Source organism: Copadichromis virginalis, linkage group LG5, assembly GCF_057382275.1.
Source record: "Copadichromis virginalis isolate Kocher_CV1m ecotype Utaka linkage group LG5, C_Virginalis_male_GT1.1, whole genome shotgun sequence".
NCBI classification, from domain to species: domain Eukaryota; kingdom Metazoa; phylum Chordata; class Actinopteri; order Cichliformes; family Cichlidae; genus Copadichromis; species Copadichromis virginalis.
This window is the reverse complement of record NC_140622.1, coordinates 21,999,380-22,014,945: the sequence shown is the minus strand read 5'-3', so window position 1 is coordinate 22,014,945 and position 15,566 is coordinate 21,999,380. Positions and strand designations below refer to the sequence as shown.

Here is a 15,566-nt window from a genome sequence, read left to right as displayed (position 1 = left end):
TAAATATGTGCGTATGTGTTGTGCAGATTAACGGCACTTAATAAAGTCCAGCTGAGGCTGCAGGTGTTTGGTTATAAATCAAAGCTAATGTGATTAATCCCATCGGAGGCTGGACCGGATTTCATGATGGTCTGTTTAATGTTTCTCAAAATGTTTCACACAAAATCTCACTAAAGGATAAATCAGGCGATTGCTGAAGTCAGTATGGTTGATGCTTCTGAGAGCAGGAGTGTTCACAATCTACTTCCCAGGGGTGCTACAGGAAAAGTCAGTTACTTCCTGGGATAACTGATAAGTGCTGCAATGACACGTCACAAAATACAGGAAAAGATCAAAGGATCATTAAAACCTCGGATTCATCCTCTGGGAAAAATCAATGAATGTACATTCAGCCACTTATTTCCTAATCGCTCACCCCAGTGGGCAGATCCACTATTTGATTTGGTGCAGATTTTATGTTCGATTCCTGATGCAACACTTCCACTTCTCTGGACTTGGAATAAAATTGAATTCAGTCGAATTCAAGTGAATCTCTTTATTATTTTAACCACCTCTGTGGTGTTTACGCCCCAGGAGAAGTCTGTGACCCTCTCCACACGTCCCACTGATAATTAAAGGCTTAATGTTCATATTTTTCTCTTCTTGAAGTCATGTGATCAGTTCTTTTGTCGACTTGTTATATCTGCACCAGTGAGACAGGCACTCCACCTCATCTCGGGCACTAGTAATGAAGCATGCATGGCAACAAAGGCGTTGCTTCAGTTTTAATCTCGTCTGACCTGCAGACATTTACACTTTAAATCTCATCTCTGTGTTACTAACACTTGTCTTTGGGATTTCTTTTCTTGTGAAAATTGATTTATTTATTTTCTTCTTCAGTCTGAAAAGTTTTTCCGTAACGCCTCGCTCCTCGAGTCTGGGCGCATTCAGCAGATGGCGGCGATGTTGGCCAACGCCACGCTGCACACGGAGAAGTTCTACGGCAGCGACGTGAAAGTGGCCTACCGGCTCACGCAGAGTCTGCTGCGACATGAAAGCAGCCAGCAGGGCTTCAACCTCACCGCCACACAGGACGTCCACTTCACAGAGGTGAACAACCACGTCACTTCTAACACTCGTACAGACGGAGAGCAAGAACAGAGCTCTGTTGTGGCTGTTTCAGTACACAAAACTGGAAACAGGAGGCCAGTCCTGCCTGGCTGGACATCACAGCCTGTCATGTTGTATCTGCAGGGAGTACATCACACTTCATTTCACTCTCTGCTCTGACATCCTGTCACACTGAACTCTCGCTGTTCTCTGACAGAATCTGGTCCGAGTGGGCAGCGCCATCCTGTCTCCAGACACACGGCAGCACTGGGAGCTGATCCAGCACACGGAGGGTGGCACGGCGGCGCTCCTGCGCCACTACGAGGAATACGCAAACACACTGGCGCAGAACATGAGGAAGACTTACCTCAGCCCCTTCACCATTGTCACACCAAACATAGGTTTGCAATATTTAGTGCCCTAAGTTTTCAGCTTATCTGTCACAGCTGTCATCACAAATGAACTCCACTTAAAAAATATATCAAAGAATATATTAAAAGAAAATTCTTATCTCAATCTTAATCTGTGAGATATTAGTCCATGCTTTCATATCAATCAGGTTAGATTACTGTAGTGCTGTATTTGCAGGACTGTTCAGATCATCAGACTAATACTACCCCAGTACTGAAGTCACTTCATTCATGCCCAGTTAAACACAGAATTACCTTTAAAATCCTTCTATTAGTTTATAAAGCCACCAATGGTTTGACCCCCCCAGTACGTCTGTGACTCGCTCAGTCGCCATAACCCTGCTACAGGGATATCAGACTCACTGTACATCGTGGGCCTCTTTCTATCGATATAAAGAAGTGCACACTTACTGAGATCAACAGTGCATCTCAGTTTTCCTGTATAACAAATAAAAACAGCAGTAGTAAATGAAAGAAATCATAAATTGTAAGAAAAAATGTGGAAACATTACAGAAAAGGTCCTGGTTGCTCACTGCCCAGAATGTCCTGTAAGTATAAAACAGGAAGTTTTTGTTATTTCACAGTGAAATGTTTTTAATTGTTGTGGACACATTTTTATAGTAGTTCTTATAGTAGATGTCTGTTAGTTTGATGTAATAGGAATGGTTGAATGGCTGTAGGGAGGTCAAAGCAGGAAAAAGTAATGAAAATATAGTTAAAAGTCCAAAATCTATGCCCTCGTTCACTTGTTCCAAAGCTGTCAAGTGGGCCAGATTGGAGTCTTTTGTAGGCTGATTTTGGCCCCGGGGCCTTATGTTTAGCACCCCTCCCTGCTATATCTCTCAGGTCAACGAGAGCAACTCTTTTAAATGTTCCCAGAATTTGATCTAAACGTGGTCAGGGTTTCAGTTACTGTGCTTCTGTTCTTTGCAACAAGCTGCTCGCTGACCTGAGGTCAGTCACAGCTGCGTCTACATTCAAGAACAAACTCGAACCCTTTTTACTCTCCCCAGCTTACATTTAATCACTGTGTGCATGTTTTTGTCTGTTATGTTAAGCACATTGAGTTTACACGTAATGAAATTTGCTATATAAATAATAATGCCATTGCCGTGATCAGGACACATGCTGCACGCAACAGGAGCACTTCAAACACCTTTAACTGCTGGAAATGCTTCACACATGACTCCCCACTCGCATGCTGTGAGGTTTTCTGAGCTATCTGTGTAAGAGTTCGTATCAGGCACAGTAAAGACCGTTTAACGTGCACGTCACAGCTGTTAAAGCAGAATTTGCCATGAAGAAACCGGCAGTGGTGCAAACCCCAATCACAGCATTCATGTGTAGTCGAGATCAAATAAAGGTTGAGTTCAATACCTGATCAGTTTGCTGCGTGGACGAAAACGATACACGGGATTTATTCAAGAGTCTAAAAAGCAAATAAGAGCAAGAAAAAAGTTGTGCATGTGACTCAAGCGTGGAAAAGCTAGCAGTTATTGTGTGCAGAAAAAAGAACCGCCACATGACAACAAAATAGGTACGTGGAGGTAAAAATGACAGTAAAAACTGGGAATATTTATTTCCTGTTAGGCTCCATTTTCTGTTTTAATAAAATAAGGTCAAACTTTATTTTTAAAAACAAACACTTAGTATGGTTCTCATACTTACAGATTAAAAACAGGCTGTGTTGATGATTTTTCTATAAAGATTTTGAACAATATCAGTTCAGTCACAGGGAAAGCATCCTTCGCCTTCTTCTGTGTCGCAGGTTTTAGCAGATTATGTCCTTTTATTTCCATTAAACTTCTTATTTCACAGATAAATCGCATGGTTTATAAAATGTGAGGAAATTAAAATGAACTGAACAAAAGCCCTAAATTCAGACGTCCTCTTTTTTTTTTTAATCTAAAATGAGAAAGTTATCAGATTCGTTTCTCTCAGATTAACTGTTGGAACTTAAAAACGGCGAAGCCCGTTTTGAAGCAGCGTTCTCTGACCTTCCCCGTGTGCTGGTTTTTGCAGTCATCTCCGTGGACCGTTTGAAAAAGATGAATTTCGCCGGCGCCAAACTGCCGCGCTATCAGTCCCTGAGGGGCCCTCGTCCTGCGGATCTGGAGACGGCTGTCACCCTCCCAGACTCCGTCTTCCAACCACCTGTGGAAACGAAGGGCCACAGACACCTGGACGTCTTCCCAGAGTCCTCGCTGAGGAACCGCTCGGCCAGCAGGAAGAAACGCCACCCCGATGACAGCCAGCAGGACGCCGTCGCCAGCGTGATCATCTTTCACAGCCTGGCCTCACTGCTGCCCGAGAGCTACGATCCAGATAAGAGAAGTCTGCGGTAATAAAACTTATTCTGACTTTTTTCAGAGTGTAGAAAGTATAAAGAGGCTAATCTGCTGCTGCTTTTAGTCGTTTTCATTTCCTTTCCTGAGGAGAGAAAAAAGAAACTATTTCTTCTTTCGTGTATTTTTGCCTCAGTGTCCCAAAGCGTCCCGTCATCAACACCCCGGTGGTCAGCATCACTGTGCACGACAACGACGCGCTGCTGCAGCACGCGCTGGACAAACCCATCACCGTGCAGTTCCGGTTGGTCGCCACCGAGGAGCGCTCCAAACCCATCTGTGTCTTTTGGAACCACACCATACTGTGAGTGCAGCTGTAAGTGAATGGGGGCGCCCGGGCGAGGTTGTGCTGTGCTCACGTTTGTGTTTGTCTGTCAGAGCTGGTCGCGGCGGCTGGTCGGCGAAAGGCTGCGAGGTGGTTTTCAGAAACAGCACCCACATCAGCTGCCAGTGTTACCACATGACGAGTTTCGCGGTTCTCATGGATATCTCCAGGAGGGAGGCGAGTGACACTCACACTTCTCATGTGATCAGAATCAGAGTTGCTCCTCACTGTAACGTCGCATTTTCTCATTCTAAACGCACCAGAACGGAGAGATCCTGCCCATCAAAATCCTGACGTGGAGCACAGCCGGCGTGACGCTGGGCTTCCTCTTCCTCACCGCGATCTTCCTGCTCTGCCTGAGAGCCATGCAGTGCAACAAGACGAGCATAATCAACAATGGAGCCACCGCTCTCTTCCTCTCAGAGCTCATCTTCATCCTTGGCATCAACCAGGCCGACAACCCGGTGAGCGCTTTGGTTCTCGTCTCTCACCTCTTCCCTCCGGCTCTGAGAGCTCCCAAAGTTTTAATCATTCTGTATTCGCTCTGCAGTTTGTGTGCACAGTCATCGCCATCCTGCTGCATTTCTTCTACCTCTGCACTTTCTCCTGGCTCTTCCTGGAGGGGCTGCATGTTTACCGCATGATCAGCGAAGTCAGAGACATCAATTATGGACCCATGAGATTCTACTACCTGATTGGCTGGGGAGTTCCTGCCTTCATCACAGGTGTGAACCTCGAATTAAAAACCCACTCGACAAAGGAAAACCACTCCACCCAGCTTGTGTGTTGAGTGGAATAACGAGGATCTTAAACCTTTATAACGTCTTTCGTGACAGCGGGAGCAGAAATGAGGAAAAGAATCAGACACGTCTCAAACACAATCACAAAGACGTTAAAAGCAAATTAATTTTTTAAAATAAAGCTGAGTGGATAATAAAAATAACAAACCAATTTGAATTATCTTTGAATGATCTTTTTCATTATATCTGCTTTGTGAGCTGAAGACATCGCAAAAGGTTTGAGGAAGGTGTTTTTTTACAGGGTCACCTTTCTTGATCAGATTTTTTTAGATAATCACAATTATATTATTACTGGCCGTCAGCTGTTGGCTATTTTTAAAGTCTTTCCACACTGATCCATCCAACATTTCTTTGAATCAAGTCATTTTTTAAATCTTTTAGCTTTTCCCAACATTTTTATTTTGCAGAAGGATTTTCTATAAATGTACACTGCTAAAGAAAGAAGGGAACACTCGATCATCACAGTATAACACAAAGTCAGTTAAACTTCAGGGATATCAATCTGTCCACCTGTTATTCACTTCATTAAAACCAAAGCAGCTGAAACTGAAACAACCCTCTGCTACTTAACTGACCAGATCAATATCGCAGAAGTTTAACTAACTTAATGCGACAAACCTGACCCAGGACCACAACAACTAAAGAGATTTGTGTTTCTTCCCAGGATCAAACCGGGGGTCTGAATATCAGATATACAAGTTGGTCATTATCAACAGTCTTACAGTTAAATTAGTTTCGTTGAATAGCCAATTCAGTTAGTTCCTGTACAGATTATAAACCCACAGAACGTGTCTATATACCCAGCCACACTATGAGAAGTCATTATTTATTCAGCTTTAGTAACTTTCACTGTGACATCATCCTCTGGAGATAAAAATAGTTTCAGTAAAGAGTGAATCAAGACAAAAATTAAACAAACTTTTCACACTGTCTATTTTTTCTGGGGTCAACTCCAGGTTTGGCGGTGGGTTTGGACCCCGAAGGCTATGGAAACCCTGATTTCTGTTGGTTGTCTATGTACGATACCCTGATCTGGAGCTTTGCAGGACCCATCGCCATAGTGGTGTCGGTGAGTACCTGCATCCATCCATCCAATCGCACATGAATATCTTGTAGTTTTACTAAAAGATATAAAGACACGGAGGTAAAGCTGTCACCTCAGCAGCGTGCATAGCATTTTCACGCTACATTAATTATTGTTTATTCTTCTAACATGCTGCACTGCAGACCTTCACTTTACTTTAGTTTTGTCACAAACTCCTGCTGTGTTGCCAGTAGTGACATACTGGTGTGTTGTGTATCCACAGATGAACATCTTTCTGTACATCCTGTCGTCCAGAGCCTCCTGCTCGCTGAGACACCACAGCATCGAGAAGAAAGAGTCTCGTGTGTGAGTGTCCCGGCCTGTCATTCAACACCAGCGCCGTTTACTTCCTACCTGATTAGAGGATGTTTAGACAGGAAAATTTTTGTACATAGGCAGTCACTGTTTAGCAACACAATTCAATTCAGTTTTATTTATACAGCACCAGTTCACAATGCCAGTCACCTCAAGCCTCTGTAAATTTAAGGAAAATTACCCAACAAGTAGTAGAGGGAAAATCCCAACAATCAGCAAGCACTTGGCGACAGTGAGAGGAAAAACTCCCTTTTGACAGGAAGAAACATCCAGCTGAACCAGGGTCGGGGACCCAGGGACTATGAAACCAGTGCAGATGTCATTATTGGGTATTTCCAAAAAGAAAAGAAACGAGGCTGACATCAGCATGTTGTAATATAAACATCATAAAACATCAAATCTTTAGTCTAGCCCTTGCTCTTCGGGAGCTGCTGTCTGTGCATGTTCTTTTTTTTTATATTTTCTGCAATAATCCCCTGACCCAGGCCACTCTAAGCACTCAGTTTCAGACAGTTTTTTTCTACTCTTGGATCTGTATGATGTCATAGAGAGAATATGGTCATCTCAGGCACACAGCTTCGGCATGCTTATCGTTGCTGTTTTTGTTGCTGTTTTATCCTCAGATCCATGTGCTGCTCTGTTTTTCCGTGTGTTGCATTGAATTCTTGTTGTTGGTTTCCGAGTCAGGTCACTGGTCACTCCAGAAGTCCTTCCTCGCCAACTCCTCTTTGTGCTTCCTCTCGCTGCAGCTCTGGCCTGAAGACCGCAGGCTGTGTCCTCTTCCTGGTTTCAGTCACGTGTTTTCTCGCACTGCTCTCCGTCAACAGCGACATGATCATCTTCCACTATCTGTTCGCTGGTTTCAACTGTGTGCAGGTGAGCCCATCGGTTCACCCTGAAACTGCTTGAAAGGCTCAGTTGTGCCTTTTTGCTAACCTTTAACCTTTTCCTGTCGTCCAACTCCAGGGTCCCTTTGTTTTCTTCTTCCGTATTGTCTTCAATAAAGAAGCAAGGAACGCTATGAAATACTGCTGCAGCCGCAAGCGACCCGATCACATGATCAAATCCAAGGCCTCCGTGAGTCCCTCGCAATAAGCGGCGAGAAAATATTTCATTCGGTTTGACACCTCTGGGATACGTAGTTAGGCTGATGTCATATTTGGAGTTTCTTTAAAAAAAACAACTAAAATATGGCGTCAGCTGTTGTTAAAGAAATAAATCTGTAATTATCTCAGATATCAGTTATGCTGTTGATACTGCACCATCTGTTCCCAACAGACTGAGCTTTGAGCTTTTTTTGACATTTTATAAAAAAGGATTTATTCTCCGCCCTAAATGACTGACTCTACTAAACAAGTAAAATAAATCTCATTCATCTGTGCCAAAGAGCGCTACCTCACCGTAAAACTGTTGCTGTAAACAAACAGGTAAACTGGAGCGTGGCATGTAATCCACAGACAAATACTCACTCAGATATTGAATGGATATTCTTAGCAAAAAGACCTATGCTTGTGCCTGAAAATCAGTCATATTGAAACTGATTTTCAGGCAGAAGGATGAAACTCAGTTTCAATATGACGTTTTTTGTAAGTATAATGTTGTGCTCATCATTCCAAAAACAGAGACAGAGAGGCCGGTGTTTGCGAGCACTGATCAGGAAGGAAATAGACGATCTGAGTTTGGAAAGGGGGATCTGTGCTGTATCCTGAACTGCTACATCTGGCACGAACTGATTACGTGTGCACATGCTCTGGAGCTGTGATTTCTGCATGAGATCCTCTTGCCAGGCCTCTCTTAGATACTCCAGTGTGGCTGTTCAGTCGATTCGTGACAGACCTTCTTCAATTGTAGATTTAGAGATAGATCCGGTGGCTTACTGGAGAAAGGGTGAAAATGTTGTCTTCACTTAGAGTCTTTTAAAGTGTGATATATCCTTCAAATGACTAAACAGAGACAAGTTCACATGACAGACCAGTTAAAATATTATTTAGAGAATAAATTTCAAGAAAATAAGTTTTTTCTCTCTGATCCAAGTTTGTTTCTTAGCATCTGTACAAAAAAATTGCAGGAACAATAAACTCCCTGTTATGTTCTTTACATCTGAAATAACTCTGCATCGTATTTTTATAACATGTTTCTCTGCCTGCCTCTTGCCTCCAATTCCAGAGCTATAAATGCAACACGAACTACATGGACGGGAGGTTGTACCACCTCCCCTTTGGCGAATCCAGCGTGTCGCTGAACGGCACCATGCAGAGTGGGAAGAGCCAGCAGAGCTACGTGCCATTTGTCCTCCGGTGAGGAAACCACTTAATAAAAAACTACTATCAGTGTGCTGAGTGACGGACTGAGTAAGTGAACTGAACTGTTTCCATCTTCTCAGTGACGACGGGTTGAGTAACAGTCAGGCACACATCGCTCTCAATGACCACACGTCGCTCTTCCATGAAACTAAGGAGCACTTGGACGGTAGCGTGCTCATTTTCCTCAGATCTGTTCTTCACTTTCCCACTTTTGCACTGATGGAGTCACTGGATTTGTTTTTCACTGACGCTAACCCGTCAATGTTTAGATCACGACAGCGACTCGGACAGCGACCTGTCTCTGGAGGACGACCAGAGCGGCTCCTACGCTTCCACTCACTCCTCTGACAGCGAGGATGAGGAGGCCCCCCTCCCGCCAGAGGAATGCTGGGAAAATCTGGCATCCAATGTCGCCAACAGACCCCAACCACTCAGTCAAGGTACTCACATGAACCTGTTCACATGCATTGCCTTTACACTAAAGTCACACCACAAAATGGTTTACTTTCTGAAAAGCAGTCAAACAGTCAGAGTGAAAAGAAAGTGCACTTATGTAAGGATGGAGGACAGGCTGTACCACCTCCCCTGTTCTAAAGTCTTAGAAGGAATATAAAAAAGTTACGTAGTCCTTAGCAGGTCTTAAAATGAGGTCGATACAAGCTGCGATTATCAAAAAACCATGACACGACACAATGGGTCAGTATTTATTTACCTAAGGCGAAATGCACGCCGCGATTCAGCAGCTTGAGGTAATAGTTTTCTGCGTGACGTTCAGTCTCACATTATTGTGGAGGAGTTTTGCCTCAGTCGTCTTTACCGTGGTGCTTCTATTCATTGAGCTTTGCTGGCATTCATTTACACACAGCTCTCTTATGGTCACACACAGGATTTCAGTGGCGTTGAGGTCTGAATCGGTGCGACACCTTACTTTATTTTCTTTTTTGCTTGGCGTTGTTGTTCTTTTGCATGTTCACGTGTTCAGTCGAGCTTTAGCCGTCGGACAGAGGAGAGGAATGCATGAGCAACTCTGTGACTGCTCAGGTCCCATGCGTGAAAAACAAGCCCAAATCACCACCCTCCCCCCACCGTGGTTGACAGTTGGTCTGAGGTGTTTGGGCTGATCTGCTGTGTTTGGATTTCAAACATGGTGATATGCATTATGACCAAACATCTCCACTCCGGTCTCATCTGTCCAAAGGACATTGTTCCAGAAAGAAAAGTGTATAATTTGTGTGTATTTGTGTACATGTATAATAAGAATCCAGTATAAGAAAATTGGATTCTTACTTCATGATCTTTACATTTGTGTATGTTCACCTACGAGGACCAAGAATACATGTTTGTAAAGCAGGAACATCAACCCATCAGAGGAGCTGAGCTCACTCTGTGTGTTTTTGTTTTCCAGACAACGGTCTGAATAAGCTGTACTGGCCCGGAGAGTACGCTGCCACAGCGAGTGACAGCGAGCTCACGGGTGGAGACAGAGCGAAGATGGAAGGGCTGGCCAATCACGAGCCAATCGTCCGCGACCCCCGGTTATTATCAGACGACAGAACAAAGGAAAGCGTGACGGTACTGCTGCCTAGTCTGCCGAACTTCAGCGCCCACCCTCACAAAGGTAAGCTCATCCAAACCTCAGAGCTTTAGCTTGACCATTATTAAATAAATAAGCTAAACCAAATCTTACCCCGGTCCAGGGATCCTAAAGAAGAAGCAGCTCTCTCCCATCGTGGAGAGGAACAGCTTCAACCGCATCAACAATGAACTGTGCGAAAACGCTCCGGGTACGGCGTCCCCTCATGGATCTTCCTCTAGTGAAAGTCGAGCGGCCTCGGCTAAACGCAGCTTGCCTGACCAGCTGAACGGGGTCGCCCTGAGCATCAAGGCGGGGACAGTGGACGGCGACTCATCGGGATCAGAGTGAGTATCAGGAAGTTGATACAGATGAAAACCAGCATCAGATTCTGAGAAAAGGGAAACTCACTCATGCAAACGCATCAGTGTCGTCGCCTACGTGTGTGTCCGCTGTTTGTTGCTGGAGTCGTTCAGTGTTTCGTTCAGCTGTCTGTCAAATTATGAGTCTTGCTGCCATCAGTGGTCGTTTTCATTCCTGGTAGTCTGTGTCGTTTCCACTCGAACCGCTTAAATGTTAACGTGAAACCAAAGGAAGACAGCACCATTCCTGATATCCTGTACACAGTGAAAGTCAGTGTGGGCTCAAAGAGTTCACTTAAGTCTAACATATTATCACTATAGCCACTAACCTTAAAGATCAATATATTTTTGGATTAATCACTATATCATATATGTAATAAATTTCTGTGGCCATCATGTTTAAAGGAGCAGTTTAGAACTTTTCTATTTTAGATGTGAGTTTTACTGCCATCACTCCTTTTCTCTGTTCTGGACATCGGCAGCTTTCTGTCATTGTTTTAAGGCAGCTTAGTGTTTCACGCAAACACATCTTACTAGTACAGAATAAAGCAAAGACAACATGTGCATGTGCAACATGTGAATAATACTGCGCAAATGTCTTGAGTCCCATTTATATTTTACTTTGAGTTCTGCAGACTTTCTCGAGGTCTTAATTATGGCCAGAAGAGAGAGAGTTCAGACTGAAGAATAAAGGAGATCGTAGCAAATATTGACTTCGAAACACGTTAAAAGCTGTACAAACTCTGTTTTTGCTATATTTACATTTATGCTTGCGTGTTTCAATAAATCGCTGCAGCTATTGTCTAAAAACATATACAGAAATAACAGTGGGGCTCAAGACTCATACACAGTACTCTTAAGTGTGGTTTTTACACACAGTTTGAGATTTCTGGAACAACAAGCCAAAAATACCACATTTATAAAACTGCTAGTTTAAGGTTGTTAAATGGCGTCTCAGTGTCACTGATCATGAAGTCAGTTTAACTGTAAACGCAGTGATAGGTGACGATTTTCACAGGGTAATGAAAGCTTTAGTGCCATAAATGTAAACATAGTGACAGTATCCATAGGATTTTATTAAGTCTTTTTTAGCAGCTGTTAAGAAAAATTAAAAGTGACCCTACTCTTGTTCTAGTAGGAGAACAAATCAGGCCAAAGATTTGATACCGACGGATGCTAGAAAAGCTTCTCAGTTAGGAGAAGGTTCATTGCAAAGAGGATTGAGACAGATCGTCAAATTTGCACATTAAAAGTATTTGAAAAAAGGCACAGAAATTATTTGTGATCATGTAGACAAAAACCTGGAGATGCAGCAAGAAGAGAGGAAATCTTTTACTGTGAAACTGTATAAAACCAGTGGCCCGCGGCTGGTTCAGACGTAAACACTTTTGTATTCATTAAAAGGTACTTTAAAGATGCAGTCATTATTCACAGCAGTGTGAATTCCACTTTACTAACCAGCCTTCTTTACCCCCTTTTTCTCTTTCCAAAAATCTCAGATTTTTATTCTTTAGTTTTATCCCATGAAGCTCTGATCCTCATTCAGAAACAATCAGGATCACTGTCTTCAGATTGGTGCATCATTTTTTCGGTCACCCCTCACAGCCCGTGTGTGCATCTGTGTGTGTATCTGTCTGTGTGTGTGTTTCATTGTCATTTTTATTTCCTTTTTTTTAATTTATTGCATTCGTTTCCAACACTTGTCTCTCCATCCCATCATCCTCTGATTCATCTTCATCGTACCCACCCTGTTTTCCCAGCAGCCACCTCAACACCTCCATGTGACCTTGCTGACGGAGGGGTGTGTCTTTGCAGGTCATAGAGTGACTGCAAACAGGAAGCACTGGATTTCCCCCTTGATAAACTGTGGAAAGAAGGAATTCCCCCTTCCCCTCTCGTCATCTGAAGGAGTTTATGTGTGCGTGCGAGTTCATACACGTGTGCCAAAATTTCAGGAGTCCCTGCGCCACCACCCCGCCCGCACCCTCACACAACAAGCCTCACTCTCCCTTTACAGAAATGGTTTTGTTTACATACTTGAAGAAATGCACTTTTTTTTGATTTACTGTCCTGATTGGCTGGTGGTCCATTTTTTTTTCCAACTTTGTTTATTTTTCCAGGATTTTTATATCGTTTTGATGACAGATAATAAAAAGAAGTCATACTTTCAGGCTCATTTAGTTGTACACTTGCAAACATTCAGGGAAATTTTCCATTTTCATCTACTGCTGTGTTTTGTGCCGTCTCTCTGGTCACTGGAGCTGTTGCCGTCTCTGCCCGTCTGACGTTCGATGACTTCAGACTCAGGCTGTTGAGGTTTTACAGGCCTGAAAATATCCAAGAGACGCAACACGCTCGAGTGCGGGTCGTCCTCAAAGGCTCTTTGCGTGTTCGTGGACCGTGAGCTGCTCACTAAGACTGACTGCATCTGCCTGGATTCTCCATGTAAGCTACTGATTACTGAAGGATGTTTCCAGAGGCCACAGGTGGGAACAAACCTGTATGTGCAGAGCTTAAAAAGTAAAGACTCAAAGGACTTTTGATACACTTTTTTTTGTAAGCCACTGAGAGCACATCTTTTTTTTTTTACGGACGTGGGAATTTTTCATTGTTTTATCCGAGGGACGCACACATCTGAGTTCAGTGACTAAACAGCTGTATTTTATAGACTAGCAGCGAAGCTTGTGTCTTTTGTAAAGTAATTAAATACATGCAAATTTGAGCTGTAATTCATTTTTACTGTACAGAGTGGCCTGTAAATGAATTGAGAACATATTGTTAAATGTTAGTAAATATGTACACACGTTCAGACCTTGATTTTAGGAAATACTCTTGATATCTGAGAGAAAAAAAAGTCTCATATGAGTAACTACTGAGATTGATGTGAAGCCATTTTTTACCAACCATATGAGTTTAATGTATAAATTTCATGCCAACACTACCACGTCAGTCATGGTGTTATAACACTGGTGTCCAAACAGAGGATTGTCTTTCACTCTGCCGCTCCTGTTTGTACTGATTAAACTGTTTTCTACCATTCCCGTCGTTTTGGCCTATTTATTGGAGCCAGTTCAGGTAACGCTGCGTTTCAGATGTGTTAGTTTGATAGTCCTTCAGTACAGCTGTTTGCAGCTGTCACGCATGGGTTATATTCTCTAAAAAGAAAAAAAGAGTTGATCACACTTACACACTGTAACTTTAAAAATTAGAGTGTTGTTGTGTTCTTATAAATGAACATCACTGGAATCTTTTTGGAATTTGGAAACGCGTGATTTTATGTCTTGAGAGCTAGAAAAATGAGTCATCCAGAGCCACAGCCAGGAAACGGTTATTTTAGATAAAAATGGTAATGAAGCTCAGCCTGACAGCTGTGATTATTGAAACAGATGTTATCTCTGTGTTTTTTCTAACATTAAAATGACAAATTGTAAAAACAATAGTTTTACTTTATATATTAAGTGTTTAGTGGGGACTTTAACCTCCACCCACAGCAGTCCAGAGGCAGCTGAGAAAAGCCATGGCAGTGGTGGGCGATTAGTTTTTCCTAAAGGGCCACATGAGGAGCTCGGACTGTCATGGAGGGCCGCACCCTTATTAGAAAGGGCTTCCACAACAGTCCCAGGTCCTCATGTGGCCTGTTGGGAGTCATGTTGTTTTATTTTTGCTTTTTATGCTAAGCTAAGCTAGACATGCGAGCTGCTATTTCACTGGTAAACCTTTTAACTGTACATTTTTCATTTTTTAAAAACTGTGTTTGTTTTTTCTAACCTTTGGATTGTAGGGTTAACAGTGGCGTCATTGCTAGGCCGCTCTCAGAGATGAGCTGCCAGACAGAAAAAACTGAGTGCTGGGAACACAGTCATTCATTCCTTTCATTTTTGTTTTTAAGTTCATGCTTTAAAGTTCAGGTCTGTTTCTATAAAATCACCACACACAAGAAAAATGTTTGATTGTGTTTTAAAACAACAGACACCAAAAAAAAAAAAGCCAGATTTGTGTTTATGTATTTAAAAACAGACGCATAGTCATAGTTTATACCGAAATAAAAATATACGGTAACACCAAATATCCTGATCTGGTCATGAACCATGGTCTGATGACAAGCAGGTTAACTTAAGATTTAACTACCACAAAACAGACATAAAAGGTGTTTTTATAGATCATTTGTTTGCACAGGTGACCACAATTGGCCTGGGTTTGACTGACCTCTGTCCAATAAAGGCTAAAATAATCATTCTAAAAACAAAATTGATGGAAAGTATGATTGCAGTTATTGGTGATTCATCACTCAGATATTTTAATCTGTTTATTATTTATAATATATTAGGAAACTTTTCTGAGAGACTAGGTTAAGACTTTTAAATGGAGCTGGATGAATTTTGTTTGTTTTCTTATCATGTACTGTATGAGCTTTGTGTCACGAGTCACCCGTAACTGTCCAAACTTGTCTCTCAATATTACAACTCAAGGCTGTAGCCCACTAGATGGTGCTAATGCTCTTTACCTGCTTTCTGTCTGGAGCTCCAGCTGCTTCTGAAATGAATGCACAAACTCAATATATCCGAAAAACACTGCTTATTAAACATTTGAATTATAATTTTCCCTGAGAAAAGTCCTCAAATGCAAGAAAGAAAAAAAGTGTTACATTAAAAACCAATAAGAATATTTAACAATCAGTTGTAAAACAGACTTTCAATACTGGATAATGTAATAATAATAATAATAATAATAATAATAATAATAATGTGTATGTGTTAGTCCCCATAGGGAAATAGTTCCCTAGTGAAGCAGTGGGCAGCCACCAATGCAGCACCCGGGGAGCAGTGTGTAGGGACGGTACCTTGCTCAGGGGTACCCTCAGGGTAGCCGTTCAGTGGAGTTGAACCCCCGACCTTCCGATCATGGGGCCACCACTCTACCTACTGAGCTATCCCTTCCCCCCTTCTTTTTTTAATAAAA

The 15,566-nt window shown here is 42.5% G+C and overlaps 1 protein-coding gene across 4 annotated transcripts in view; it reads left to right on the top strand.

Annotated features, from left to right (window-relative positions):
* celsr2 (cadherin, EGF LAG seven-pass G-type receptor 2) overlaps positions 1–13,644 on the top strand; it is a 67,950-nt gene extending 54,306 nt beyond the window's left edge. The window contains exons 18-34 of one of the 4 annotated variants that reach the window (XM_085456709.1): positions 880–1,089; positions 1,307–1,490; positions 3,523–3,841; positions 3,982–4,149; positions 4,224–4,347; positions 4,434–4,634; positions 4,721–4,895; positions 5,927–6,039; positions 6,278–6,360; positions 7,119–7,245; positions 7,336–7,446; positions 8,536–8,666; positions 8,753–8,838; positions 8,942–9,112; positions 10,078–10,290; positions 10,370–10,592; positions 12,423–13,644. In XM_085456709.1, the coding sequence (XP_085312835.1) occupies positions 880–1,089; positions 1,307–1,490; positions 3,523–3,841; positions 3,982–4,149; positions 4,224–4,347; positions 4,434–4,634; positions 4,721–4,895; positions 5,927–6,039; positions 6,278–6,360; positions 7,119–7,245; positions 7,336–7,446; positions 8,536–8,666; positions 8,753–8,838; positions 8,942–9,112; positions 10,078–10,290; positions 10,370–10,592; positions 12,423–12,429 (2,646 nt within the window). In that variant the 3' untranslated portion in view covers positions 12,430–13,644. Of the gene's footprint in view, positions 1–879; positions 1,090–1,306; positions 1,491–3,522; positions 3,842–3,981; positions 4,150–4,223; positions 4,348–4,433; positions 4,635–4,720; positions 4,896–5,926; positions 6,040–6,277; positions 6,361–7,118; positions 7,246–7,335; positions 7,447–8,535; positions 8,667–8,752; positions 8,839–8,941; positions 9,113–10,077; positions 10,291–10,369; positions 10,593–12,106 lie in introns of all 4 variants that reach the window. The other 3 variants (XM_085456708.1, XM_085456707.1, XM_085456706.1) reach the window with 3 other exon arrangements.
* The last annotated feature ends 1,922 nt before the right edge of the window (positions 13,645–15,566 follow it).